The sequence below is a fragment of the Gigantopelta aegis genome, chromosome 13 (assembly GCF_016097555.1).
Source record: "Gigantopelta aegis isolate Gae_Host chromosome 13, Gae_host_genome, whole genome shotgun sequence".
NCBI classification, from domain to species: domain Eukaryota; kingdom Metazoa; phylum Mollusca; class Gastropoda; order Neomphalida; family Peltospiridae; genus Gigantopelta; species Gigantopelta aegis.
In genome coordinates, this window is record NC_054711.1 from 18,022,467 (window position 1) to 18,037,604 (window position 15,138).

Below are 15,138 nucleotides of genomic sequence, written 5' to 3' on the forward strand. Positions count from 1 at the left end.
CCCACGTCACCTCATTTCATTCGAGTCCAAGTCAGCGGTCCGACTCGACGTTCAAAACATTCGACATGATACTGTTCGTCTTTGGTTTGATTCTTGTCGTCGGTGGAGCATTTTCCCAGAATCCACGGCGATGCAATGTACCAAAACAGATGGAAGTAGGTGTTTTAAGATAAGTTTAGAACACATCATTTTTATTTTCATGGAGAGGTGGGATGCAGTTATGTACAATCTGATTAAAATTAGCTCTACTGGTCTACCAGTAGATCTAACAGCATTGCGTGGACTCCCATGTCCAGGTAACATTTCATCTATAAATAACAATTTAAATATCGACCCATTACACTTAGCCTTTTATAGCGTTATTCGAGAGCATACAAATTCTAAAAATATCGGACGAGACTATTTATGCAATAAGCAAACTTGGTCGTCTATTTCAACATTAAAAGACAGGATGAAAAATGCAATAATAAACTCTGGATTGTTTACTAGTATAAACAGATTTATGGTTATGCCATCACGTTTTTGTTTTTTCGTCTTGAAACGAATTTTATATAACATTTTATATTGAAATTAGTTTTTGGCATACTTCGTAATTCACCCGAATCATTTCGTATACCCTCGGCATAATCCCGAATGTTTTCAAATTATTTTCAAATCACTGGCATGATTTTACAAGTAAGGTTTTGATTGGTCGAATGAAAGGTCATCTGGACACGAGCTCCAACGGAGTGCTGTTAGATCCACAGGTAATAGTATGGTAATGGAGGTAATTTTAGTTAGATTGCAGTTATGTATAACATGAAATATAACAAATATTCATAATATAGAATTTTATAATTTTTTAAGACTGTATTTTCAAAGAATCTTTCTTTATCTGTCTTGCTCCCCATAGTCCTTCCCGCACGGATTGCCTTTTTCCATACTATGAAATTAATTTTTGTTATTTCCAAAACACTTTTTAGTTTTAGTTTTCTTCTTAATGTCAAAGCAAATTGAAATTATTTACAAAGAAACATTTTAAAATTTGTAGTAGGATGGGACGGACTATAGTACCTATCTACCTCAGTCTATTCATGCATCCATGCATTCTTACATCCATTCATCCATCCTATCTGTCTGTCTGTCTGTCTCTATCCATCCATCCATCCATATCCATCCATCCACTCAACCACCCACCCACCCACCCACCCACCCACCCATCCATCCATCCATCCATCTGTCTATCTATCTATCTATCTAATCTGTCTGTTTGTCTGTGCATCTATATATCTGTCCAATACCCAGACTTACTAAGACCCACTCGCCCATCCATCCGTTCGTCCGTCCATCTCCTGTCTACCTATATGTCTATCTCTACAGGTCTGTACGCCCGTCTGTCCATCCGTTGTTCTGTCCATCCGTCCACCACTCGGCCTGTTTGTCTTTCAGATGTATTTATTTATGGTATTTCTCTCTTTGTTGTGTTAGTTCCGAGCTAACAAGATCGACCATCGGGAGAAGACGACAACCCTCTACAAACAAGTGGTGTACGATGCCGTCAACAAACGCATCGCCTGGATCGAAGAAGACAAATCATTCTCCCAGAAAGTAGAGTGAGTATTATATGGAGGATAATAAACGAGTTACCAGTTATTATCAAATGTATGTTCCGAGTGAAAATTATTTCAATTTGATAATAACTGGTCCCGAGTTTGTTATTCTATTTATTATCCCAGCTATCTTCGGCACACGTCCATGTGTATAAAACTGAAACCAGAATATTTTTGTAAAAAAAATAAAAAATTTTTTATAATGAATTGCATTAAACTACCATTTTGTTACGTAACACTGCCATTGTGACGTCATTGTGTGTGCTTTGCAAATTGTGATGACGTCATATTTAGTACCGACAAGGTGATTGGTTTGTTGGCGTCAAATCGACCAATAGTAAAGTAAACCAATGCACGAGTAAATATGATTTTTATTTTCCCCGTTACGAGTGCCTGCTAAGGTAATAAATAAATAAATAAATATATACATATATATACAGAGAACCCAGATAGCTGAGGAGTGTCCAGACGAGCGTGCTTGAAATTTAAGTGGACATATGCAAACACAAATTAACTATTATTAATGAAATGAAGTGATTTGATTCAGGTACCCCGCACACATTTACTTCTACAATGAGAACACGGTGGCCAGGACAGCGTGCTTGAACCGTAACTAGATATAGAAGCACGAACATAACTATAAATGAAATGAAATGATTTAATTGCCATACTTGTTTCAGTAACCACGCTCACATTTTACCTCTACAACGAGGAAACGGTGTCCAGGAAAGCGTGCTTGAACCTTAACTGACTTATAAGCACTAAAATAACTAGTCCAAGGCGAACCCAATAACCCACAAATTTGTTACGTTCGATTTGGACTATAAAATAATTAAAAATGAAATCACTTGATTTCTATTCTTGATTCAGGTACGAAGCACACATTTACCTCTACAACGAGAACACGGTGTCCAGGACAGCGTGCTGGAACCTTAATTGGATACAATTACTATACATGAAATGATTTGCTTGTTTACAACGAGAAGACGGTGTATGACATCAACGTCTATAACGAGAACATGGTGTCCAGGACAGCGTGCTTGAACCATATATATATATATATATATATATATATATATATATATATATATATATATATATATATATATATATATATATATATATATATATATATATATATATATATATATATATATATATATATATACCTGAGCAGGATAAAGCCGATATCTTAAAGGGACATTCCCGAGTTTGCTGCAATTTTTAAGATGTTATCGACTAACAGAGACTTTTTAACGATTGTAATTACATATCAAATATATTTGTTTGTATAAAATATTAGTGGCTGTATAGTAAACGTGTTTTTGATCGTTCTAATATTTGTACTAGGTTAAACTTCATTTTATTTCCTAAAAATGTTTTTTTAGGCTTCTTACAAATATTGAGACGACCAGAAACACACTGAATATACAGACACTGATATTCTAAACAAGAAAATATATTTAATATTTAAGTTTAATCGTAGAAATAATTTATTAGTCGGAAACATCTTACAATGCAGCAAACTCAGGAATGTCCCTTTAAGGCTAACCAGTTATTTCTTTTATCCTGCAATCCTACAGGAATATTCAAAAAATCATTATTTATTCCAGTTTTGTGTACGCTTTTGTCTTATGACGTCATACATGATACATGACGCCATTATTTGTAAGAAGCTAGCTACATTCTGTCACATTTAAAGAAGCGTTTCTAAACTCCAATTAATAAATAAATTTACAGGTTGTGTATTGTTATCGTGAAACTAAAAGTTATGTTTATTTACTGTACTTCAAAAAATGATTTAAAGAGTATGTTTATTGAAAATCTACTATAAAATACTGGAGTCGAGTCAGTGACCGAAAATACAGAGATTTATCTAATCATATATATATATATATATATATATGATTCGTCACGAGTATTTTTTAATATGGAAAAGTTATTTTACATATTACAAAACACGAGTAGCGAATTCTATTTATCCTATAACATTTATAAAATAACATTTAATTAATGTTTTAGTAAATCACAGTACTAAAGTCGCCGCCATCGATAATATGACGTCATCACGATTGGCACAGATTAGTTTGACGTCACGCATTTTAAACAAATCTTTGAAAACGTTACGCTCAGGTACACGGGTCTTGTTGGCTTGTAAGCAAATGACCCATCCACAGCAACACATTAACTAGAGACCTTGCAAATTTGCATACCATTATTAACCGGGTTAATAAAGTAAATTATCACATGGGTTTATGACATGGATATCATGGGTAAATTATAGGATATATGTATATATATATATATATATATATACAAATGTATATATTATATAAGCACGAAAATAACTATAACTGAAATAAAATGATTTCATTGCCGTGCATGTTTCAGCTACCATGCTCGCATCTACCTCTACAACAAGAACATCGTGTATGACATTAACATCAGCGCACAGACCTGCTCCAAGAAACCCATCAACAAGCCATTCCATGAGTTCCACATTCCAGCAAACGCCACGTTCGTGGTCGACATGGCAATCGGGGGCCCGGGGGAGGAGCTGTTTGGGCAGATGTGGGCAGACGCATTCCCAGACCGTGAGTTAGATATAATAATCTGGAGGCTAATTCACAGAAGTCTCTTATATTAGTCTGTGTCTGCTTTTCTGCCTTTTTTTGTCTCGTAATTGTTGAACCAGCTCTCTCAGAAACCCATGTCTTCTGATTTACATTAATCTTCTAGGCGACATCATATGCTCTTTGCAAATCTTTTTGCATTGCATTACAGGATAGCAAAGTTGCTAGAATTTACACGAAACAATCGTAGCTGAGGCTAATATAATTGTAGTGACTTAAAGTGAGCATTACGGCTGGCACACCTAAGTTTTACAGCTGTTCCACAAAGCAAACTTACGGTAGTCGCAAACGCCCCTTTAAGGCTGGGTCAAAGTTCGAACTTTTGATTGGTGATAAATGTGAGTGTGTTGGTTGTAAAAAAAAAGATTTCATCTGTGCAAAAAATGTATGCAATTTTTATTTCATCTAGTACCACTGTGTCAAGTAGCCTTGTGCTTGAAACATGTATGGGGTACCTGTTAAAGTACTAAAACTGTATGCAGAACTAGGATAGTCATAGACGCTACCCGTTATCTCTGAAATGAGCAGTTTGACCCCCATATTTTTCTGATTCACTTTAAGGCTGAAGTGTGGTAGTATTTATATCCGTGGTTTTTATGTTGCACGTAGGACTTAGCCTCATGTTACTATTGTCATCTATGGGATTCGATTTGGTAGTATACACCCTATACCACTAAAATCATCTTTGCGAAGAAATACGAATTAGTTAAATAATAAATAAAGAAAATTGCCGAATGCATAAGACGTTAGGGTTATCTCCCATATTTTTGTGTGAAGGTCGTATGGTGTATTTTATACGCCGAGTTTTATGAAAGGTATTTGGAGTTTATTAGATCCATGTTTACAAAGAGTTTCTAGAAAATGACCAAATCATCATCTAAGTGACTTACACCTCGTACACCGGCCTCGGTGGCGTCGTGGTTAGGCCATCGGTCTACAGGCTGGTAGGTACTGGGTTCGAATCCCAGTCGAGGCATGGGATTTTTAATCCAGATACCGACACCAAACCTTGAGTGAGTGCTCCGCAAGGCTCAGTGGGTAGGTGTAAACCACTTGCACCGACCAGTGATCCATAACTGGTTCAACAAAAGCCATGGTTTGTGCTATCCTGCCTGTGGGAAGCACAAATAGAAGATCCCATGCTACCTGTCGTAAAAGAGTAGCCTATGTGGCGACAGTGGGTTTCCTCTAAAAAACAATGTCAGAATGACCATATGTTTGACGTCCAATAGCCGATGATAAGATAACAAATCTATGTGCTCTAGTGGCGTCGTTAAATAAAACAAAACTTTACTTTTACACCTCGTACCAATTGTAAATTTTCACCGTAATTTACGACTGTAAGCTACCCGCGTTATGGAACGGGCTGGCGATCGTAGAAAAACGTTAATGTCGCGATGATAGATATTTACGGCAGTAGTACTATTGCTAAGATCGTTTCCTGTAGTGAGGCCCTGGGGCCTTATTCGCAAAACTCTCTTTGTCAATATCGCATAATTGCATTGCATCTCCAGAGTTGAGTGAGTTAGCCGTACCCTGATCAAAATCCTAGGGGGGGGGGGGGCAATACTTTTTATAAACAATACAAATTAAACCCTCAGATGTGTATGCTATTTTCTGGAGTAAAAAAAAGAAAGAAGAAGATTAAAAGTGAGATTCTCAGAGGGCAACTGCCTCCCCCCCTTCCCCCGGAGCATACGTCCCTGATTATGTCCCTGACTTCCAGGACTGCGTTAAGGACACATGAGGTTTTAGTTGCATGCACCCGTTTGGTTGGTTGCCACCCAATCGCGTTTACATAATGAATGAATTAATGAATTAATGTTTAACGACACCCAGCACAAAAAATAAACTGACGATCAAAAGAACGTATAACAATTATTTTTATTATAAATAAACACAATACACGTTCACGGAAGGTTCGATAAGTTCCAGTATTGTTCGTTATAATGCAATCAATGACGAATAGTCGCACATTGCTGCGTTTGGGCGATGTCACACGTGCAAAATGAGTTTATTCATCAAATTTATACTGCACGAGAAACATGATACTCGTGACATACGGGTGTAAAAAAGAGTGCCAATGCTTAGAACATGCCTCAGTCAACAATAAAACACCAGAGAACATGGCAAGGCTAACTGCTGAAGAAAGAGAGACCTATTGGTATGGTGCAGTTGGGTGCGAGTTATGCCCATGTGGCAAGCATCCTGAATTGCACAAAATTGACGATCACCAGGTTGATACAACGTTACAGGGTGACTAGCAGGACTGCAGACAGACCATGAAGTGGATAAACCCGCGTCACAACAGCCAAAGAGAACCGCCATCTCCTCATCTTACACTTACGTAACAGAATCCTCACTATGACGTCATCTGCAGCGACTGGCCTTGGACATGTCATCAGTCATCACACTGTACGTCGTCGACTACGACAGCATGGTATCAGGGCCTATCGACCATTCAGAGGGATGACCTTGACAAGGCAATATCGACTTCGACGTTTACGTTGGGCACGTCACTTTTAACGTTGGCAACATCGGAACTGGCAACGTGTACTCTTTTCTGATGAGAGTAGGTTCCAGTTATTCAGTGCTGATGGCAGGAATCGGATATACCGACGTGCAGGAGAGAGAACAGCTCCGTGCTGTGTTCAGGAGACTGAACCGTTTGGTGGTAGATCTTTGATGGTTTGGGTCGGTATCTGTGGCCAACAGCGGACCGACCTTATTGTCATAGACGGAAATCTATCCGACGTCGGGTCCATGCTTGCATACTTGCACATGGTGGACATACACGCTATTGAAACATGTTCTCTGTGGTCAAATGTATTCACCTTCGTTATGTGTGGTCCTTTATGAAATCGCACATTTCACCCCTAGTGCTGTTGTGAACTGTGATATTATCATTTTATGGGTTTATTGAGTATACTCGTGTTTATTTATCGCCAAATTATTATACTTTCAAAATATAACATTTGCATCAACTTGTGTTTTGTGTTGTTTCTAATACTTTGAAAAAAATAATTGGTATACTTTCTTTTGATCGTCAGTTTACATCGGCTACATGTTTGCATTCATGTTTGCATTCATGTTTTAACGTTAAAGGGACATTCCTGAATTTGCTACAATTTTTAAGATGTTATCGACTAACGCAGACTTTTAAACGATTGTAATTACATAAATAAAATATTAGTGGCTGTATAGTAAACGTGTTTCTGATCGTTCTAATATTTGTACTAGATTAAACTTATTTCCTAAAATATGCTTTTTTCGTACGTACGAAATTATTTTAAAACAAAATCTAGTTTGGGCTTCTTACAAATATTAAGACAACCAGAAACACATTGGATATACAGACACTGATATTCTAAACAAGAAAATATATTTAATATGTAAGTTTAATCGAAGAAATATTTTATTAGTCGGATATATCTTACAATGCAGCAAACTCAGGAATGTCCCTATAAGACCAAAATTGTTACAGCTCAAACGCGACGTCAAAGCTATTCTTCTTCCGTGTTGAAGCTACGTAGTTAATAATGCTTTACATTCCGGTTGTTTTATAAAAATACCGCCACCATAACCCAAAAGCTGACTAAACTGAAAAGTGCAAAAACAATAACAAAACATGTTAAAGCTAAAAAAAAAAAAAAAAAAAAAAAAAAAAAAACCCACGGCAGTGTACAGTATATAATTTGTGGAATATGTGGAATACAGCGGTCTATATTTCATTGCGCGCTACCCTGTGCTAGACGGGACGTAGCCTAGTGGTAAAGCGTTCGCTCAATGCGCGGTCTGTCTAGGGTCGATCCCAGTCGGTTGACCCATTGGGCCATTTCTCGTTCCAGCCAGTGCTCCACATCTGGTGGTACTATCCTGTCTGTGGGATGGTGCATATAAAAGATCCCTTGCTGCTAATCGAAAAGAGTAGCCCATGAAGTGGCGACAGCGGGTTTCCTCTCTCAATATATGTGTGGTCCTTAACCATACGTCTGACGCCATATACCGTAAATAAAATGTGTTGAGCACGTCGTTAAATAAAACATTTCCTTTCTTCCTTCCTATCCTGTGCACGTTAGGATTTTCTAAGCTACTGTTGGGAGTGACAGTCCTCCGGTGTTACGTATCTCATAGGAGGGTGGCAGTCCTCCTAAGGACGATCACCTGCTAGTGAATCATGCAAACAATCACGACTTTGCCTAATGTCCTCTCGACTCTGCCTTGTACAGAGATACGATTTTGATTTGGAAATACTGATTTGTCATTCAGTTTTATTGCAATCACTGGGCCGTACGTAGCTGAAGAAGACTAGTTTTTAATGAATGAATTATTTATTTTATTATATTATTATTATTATTATTTATTTATTTATTTATTTATTTATTATTATTATTATTATTATTATTATTATTATTACTTTTTTTTGGGGGGGGGGTGGGGGCAGTTAATAAAAGACAATAATATCAGTCAATCAATCTGTCCGCTTTTCTGTCTTTTTGTCTTGTAATTGCTGAACCAGCTCTCTTAGAAATTCATGTCTCCTGATTTACGTTAGATCATTCCACTAATCGTCTGGGGTCGATCCGCGTTGGTGGGCTATTTCTCGTTCTAGCCAGTTCACCACGACTGGAACATCGAAGGCCGTCGTATGTGCCATCCTGTCTGTAGCATGGTGCAAATAAAAGATCCATTGCTAGTAATGGGAAAATGTAGCAGGTTTCCCCTTTAAGACTATGCTTGAAAATTATCAAATGTTTGACATCAAATAGCTTGATGATTAGTGTACCAATGTGCTCTAGTACTGTCGTTGAACAAAACAACTTTTGAACTTTTCAGTTATCCTTAGAACGTAGCCTATAGTTCACGAAACCTCCATTCGAAATTCTTATTTACCAGCTACTGTTCGAGACACTACAGCCCGAAATTATTTTAATGTTGTGCATTACAACTAAATAGGGGCGGGACGTAGCCCAGTGGCACAGCGCTCGCTCGATGCGCCATCGGTGTGGGATCGATCCCCGTCGGTGGGCCCATTGGACTATTTCTTGTTCCAGCCAGTGCACCACGACTTGTATATTAAAGGCCGTGGTATGTACTACCCTGTCTGTGGGATGGTGCATATAAAAGATCCCTTGCTGCTAATTGAAAAGAGTAGCCCATGAAGTGGCGACAGCGGGTTTCCTCTCAATATCTGTGTGGTCCTTAACCATATGTCCGACGCCATATAACCGTAAATAAAATGTGTTGAGAGCGTCGTTAAATAAAACATTTCCTTCCTTCCTTCCTCTCTCAATATCTGTGTGGTCCTTAACCCTATGTCTGACGCCATATAACCGTAAATAAAATGTGTTGAGAGCGTCGTTAAATAAAACATTTTCTTTATTTTCATTACAACTAAATAATTATCTTGAACTTGCACATTTTGCAGAAATCGAATGGTTCGGCGTGTTCAGCCTTAAGAACTGTTTTCCTATCAGAGATCACAGATTTACAAAAGACACGACCAAAGAAGCATCTTCGATTTATTTCTTCGACACTGTAGAAGGAATATCGCACCCAGATATTTTCATTCCGCCTGCATTGTGCAATGTGTAAACACGCGAAATGACGGTTTGTTGGCTTCAATAAAGATGTTTTTTTTATCTTGAAACAAATACAAATATAGTTTGTTGTTCTATGTATCTTGTTTTGCATCTCGGCATCAGCGTATGAGAAACGTGGGTGGGGGGCCGAGGGGGAGGACGGGGGCAACTGCCTCCTAGTGTTGGAGCAAAACCTGAAATTCGGGCAAAACTTAGAGATATTCGGGCAAAATGTGCCAACCTGGGACATTTTTACCGTATATTTCCATCATTCTACCTTGAAAATTAGTTGTAATCCATGTAAAAATGCGTAGTGATTCGTTTCCAGCCCCATATCTAGCTGTTTGGAAGTAATGCTGATATTAATGTTACCGAAGGTTCTATATACCACAGAAGACTTCAGCTGGGGTTTAAAGGGACATTCCCGAGTTAACGATTGTAATTACATATCAAATATATTTGTCTGCATCAAATAGTATCAGCTCTATATTAAATGTGTTTCTGATCGTTCTAATATTTGTACTATTATAGGTTAAATTTCATTTTATTTCCTACAATATTGTTTTTTTCGTACGTACGAAATTATTTGAAGACAAATTCCAGGTTGGGCTACTTACAAATATTAAGAGAGAACACCAGGTAACAAAAGAAACACTAGATGAACTTATTATTGAAAGTAAAGTTTATTTTATTTAACGATGCCACTAGAGCAAATTGATATTTTTATCTTATCATCGGCTATTGGACGTCAAACATATGGTCATTCTGATACTGTTTTTATCTTATCATCGGCTATTGGACGTCAAACATATGGTCATTCTGACACTGTTTTTATCTTATCATCGGCTATTGGACGTCAAACATATGGTCATTCTGACACTGTTTTTATCTTATCATCGGCTATTGAACGTCAAACATATGGTCATTCTGACACTGTTTTTATCTTATCATCGGCTATTGGACGTCAAACATATGGTCAATCTGACACTGTTTTTTTTTAGAGGAAATCCGCTGTCGCCAAATAGGCTACTCTTTTACGACAGGCAGCGAGGGATCTTTTATTTGCGTTTCCCACAGGCAGGATAACACAAACCATGGCCTTTGTTGAACCAGTTAGGGATCGCTGGTCGGTGCAAGTGGTTTACACCTACCCATTGAACCTTGCGGAGCACTCTCAGGGTTTGGAGTCGGTATCTGGATTAAAAATTTCATGCCTCGACTGGGACCCGAACCCAGTACCCACCAGCCTGTAGACCGATGGCCTAACCACGACGCCACCGAAGCCGGTTTACTATTGAACGACTACCTGGCCTGAACACTGAGTTGAGGATGAACACAACTCAAGCTGACTAATACCAAAGACACAGGAAAACAATAGAAACAAAATCAGAGACAGCTTTGTACTATTAAAGTTAGAAAGAATAAAATATACATGTATGTAAACTGTTTTAAAATTGTAGTGCATGTGAAATGCAATTTAAAACATCCGGTTACATTAATATATGTTGTTATTCACATTTGGGCATTTTCGTTTAATTCAGGCAAAAGCCAGCCTGTCCCCATATAAAAATGGTAGCCCGTACGCCTATGCACGATCTGATTAAAATTAGCTCTACTGGGTCTACCTGTAGATCTAACAGCATTGCGTGGACTCCCATGTCCAGGTGACATTTCATCTATAAATAACAATTTAAATATCGACCAATTACAATTCGCCTTTTATAGCGTTATTCGGGAGCATAAATATTCTAAAAATATCGGGCGAGACTATTTATGCAATAGGCGAACTTGTTGGTCTGTTTCAACATTGAAAAAACAGGGGAAAAAGTGCAGTAATAAACTCTGGATTGTATACTAGTATAAACAGATTTTATGGCTATACCATCACGTTTTTGTTTTCGTCTTGAAACGAATTTTATATAAAATTTTATATTGCAATTAGTTTCCGGCATACTTCGTAATTCACCCGAATCATTTCATATATCATCGGCATAATCCCGAATTTTTTCAAATTATTTTCAAATCACTGGCATGATTTTCCAAGTAAGGTTTTGATTGGTCGAATGAAAGGTCAGCTGAACATGAGCTCCAACGGGCTGCTGTTAGATCCGCATGTAATAGTGGAGATAATTTTAATTAGATGTCCAGTCCAGTCAGTAGAGCGACCACCTAGGGTGTCAACCACTGGTTTGCCATTGTGCAGAAATACGGTCTTATCACAGATAACGGTTTTGGCGTTCCGATTTAATGTTAGAAAGAGATTCAGCAACTGTTATCAATATGTAAACTAAGTTTCTTAAAGGGACATTCCTGAGTTTGCTGCATTATAAGATGTTTCCGACTAATAAAATATTTCTACGATTAAACTTGCATATTAAATATATTTTCTTGTTTAGAGTATCAGTGTCTGTATATTCAGTGTGTTTCTGGTCGTCTTAATATTTGTAAAAAGCCCCAATTGAATTTTGTCTTCAAATAATTTCGTACGTACGAAAAAAACGTTTTTAGGAAATAAAATGAAGTTTAACCTAGTACAAATATTAGAACGATCAGAAACACGTTTACTATACAGCCACTAATATTTTATGCAGACAAATATATTTGATATGTAATTACAATCGTTAAAAAGTCTGTGTTAGTCGATAACATCTTAAAAATTGCAGCAAACTCAGGAATGTCCCTTTAAACGAAAATTAGTACCATGATCCGTCGCACTATTTGATTGGCCACCATATCATTGCAATAGTTAATATCCAGCTTGATAGTGGAATTGTTGTGACACAAAAATGCTTGCATAACTTGAAGATATAAGTGCATATTTCATCTATTAGGCGCGAACGGAATAGCACACTGCCACCATAGCCAGGGTACTTTGACCGTGACGGACATTTGGATAGTTATGACGCTATCATTACAAAACTGCGCAATATATGCCTACCATACAGTAGTCAAAGATTCCCGCTCTAATACAACAACAATCCTATGTTTGACATCAAATACCGTTACACCAATCATTTTCGAGTACTGTTCTCTGAGAAAAACTGTTTCACATATTAATCATTAATACACATACTACAGGAAGAAAGGAAGGAAATGTTTTACTTAACGACGCACTCAACACATTTTATTTACGGTTATATGGCGTCGGACATATGGTTACGGACCACACAGATATTGAGAGAGGACACCCGCTGTCGATACTTCATGGACTACGCTTTTCGATTAACAGCAAGGGATCTTTTATATGCACCATCCCACAGACAGGATAACACATACCACGGCCTTTGATATACCAGTCGTGGTGCACTGGCTGGAGCAAGAAATAGCCGATTGGGCCCACCGACGGGATCGATCCCAGGCCGACACTACAGGAAGAAACCCTACAGCACACCCTTTCAATAACGTTCCGGTTAAATGCGTATTTGCAAACGGGTTTCTTCCTGTAGTGTGTTGTGTGAACTGTGATTCGCATCTTGCTGCATTGAGTAGTTGCAGCTTATTAATATTAAAGAAAAAGTTTGTTTTGTTTAACGACATCACTAGAGCACATTGATTTATTAATCATCGCATATTGGATGTCAAACATTATGGTCAGTTTTGACACAGTCACAGAAAGGAAACCTGCTACATTTTGTCATTAGTAGCAAGCGATCTTTTATATGCACCATCCCACAGACAGGATAGCACATGCCACGGCCTTTGATATACCAGCCGTGATGCACTGGCTTAGCTTCTGACATTCCCAGTGACTACGTCCGGGACACGAGGTTTACGCGACCCGGTACTCAAGTAACTTCCCATATGTAGCAATTACCCCCCCCCCCCCCCTCCCCACCATTTGGGGGGGGGGATAAGTCTAGAGGAACCCCGCTGTCGCCACATAGGCTACTCTTTTACGACAGGCAGCAAGGGGTCTTTTATTAGCGCTTCCCACAGGTAGGATAGCACAAACCATGGCCTTCGTTGAACCAGTTATGGATCATTGGTCGGTGCAAGTGGTTTACACCTACCCATTAAGCCTTGGGGAGCACTCTCAGAGTTTGGAGTCGGTATCTGGATTAAAAATCCCATGCCTCGACTGGGATCCGAACCCAGTACCTTCGAGAGAACAAGAAACTATGTCTGTCTTCATCGCGAGCTAGAGCAGATGTGGCAGTCGAATGGACACTTGACAAATAGTGGTAGATTCTATTAGTCTCTATCTAGTGACCATCGGTCTACAGGCTGGTATTAAAATATCCTGGATCCGCGCCTGCAGCCAAATCATTGACATCTTCTGAAGGTGATGTATTTATTTCTTAATACCATTCTTATTACCAATAACCCATGCAATACTTGTGGTATCCACAAGTGTATGAGACAGGGAGCGGGGGGGGGGGGGGGGGGGGGGGGGGGGGGGGGATATTCGGGCAAAATGTGCTAACCTGAAACCTTTTAATCACAGATAATTGGAACCAATTGCGATATTACCATGTTGATACCATAGTTCGTGATTCACATGCTAAGGGATGAGAGCTAAACTTACTCTCCTTGAACAAGTCTTAGGGCAGTGATGGGAGTGACACCTCCCCTAAAATGGAGAGGTCTGTCCGAGTCATGTTGCAGATGTTTATTGTACATTGGTGATTTTCAGGCTCCTTGGCAGCCATCTTGAATATCTCAAATTGCTCGACGATGATACTGGTTTCACACTTTAACCAAAAATAAAACAAAAGAAAAAGAAAAAGAAAAAACTGATCCCCCCTCCCACCAAATAAAAGATTCCCCCCCCCCCAAAACAACAACGATAACAAACAAAGAAAATATTAAATTAATGTTATATGTGTTTTTTATTTTGTTATTACAAAACTAGAACACAAATATAGACCATAGAAAACCTTCCTGTTTTTTTATGTTGTAGCTATTTACTTCTGACTAAAGTGTCTATCCTCCATGAATTTTTATTTGCTACATTGTAATTTATAAAGGGTTGCACTGAATAAAGGGTTTTAGAAAATAATATGTATTGAAAATGTTACCAATTATACTCAAGCCACGCGAGTATAAAGGTTTCATGCAATACAGTCGTTAAAAAAAGAAGAAGGAAAAAGAAGAAGAAAATAACAAAACAAAACAAAACAACTGCCAGCCCCCCTCACCCCCAACAAAAAACCTCAAACCAAACAAACAAAACAATAATAATAATAATAAAAACAACAACAACAAAACATTCAGTACAAAGCAAAACAAACCACAAGCGAGAAATTTAAGTCACGTAAAAAATGACCTTTCTACTGGTTTTATAGTTTATCTTGACACAGTAAATCAGAAGAATTCAAGCATAAATCTGATCAG

At 38.1% G+C, this 15,138-nt stretch overlaps 1 protein-coding gene across 1 annotated transcript; it reads left to right on the plus strand.

Moving 5' to 3' along the window:
- On the plus strand, positions 1-9,876 carry LOC121387569 (mammalian ependymin-related protein 1-like). Its single transcript, XM_041518727.1, has 4 exons — positions 1-155; positions 1,468-1,592; positions 3,981-4,183; positions 9,651-9,876. Exons 1-4 carry the CDS (start codon positions 66-68, stop codon positions 9,815-9,817), a joined length of 585 nt encoding a protein of 194 aa, XP_041374661.1. The 5' UTR covers positions 1-65; the 3' UTR covers positions 9,818-9,876.
- Positions 9,877-15,138: the final 5,262 nt, after the last annotated feature.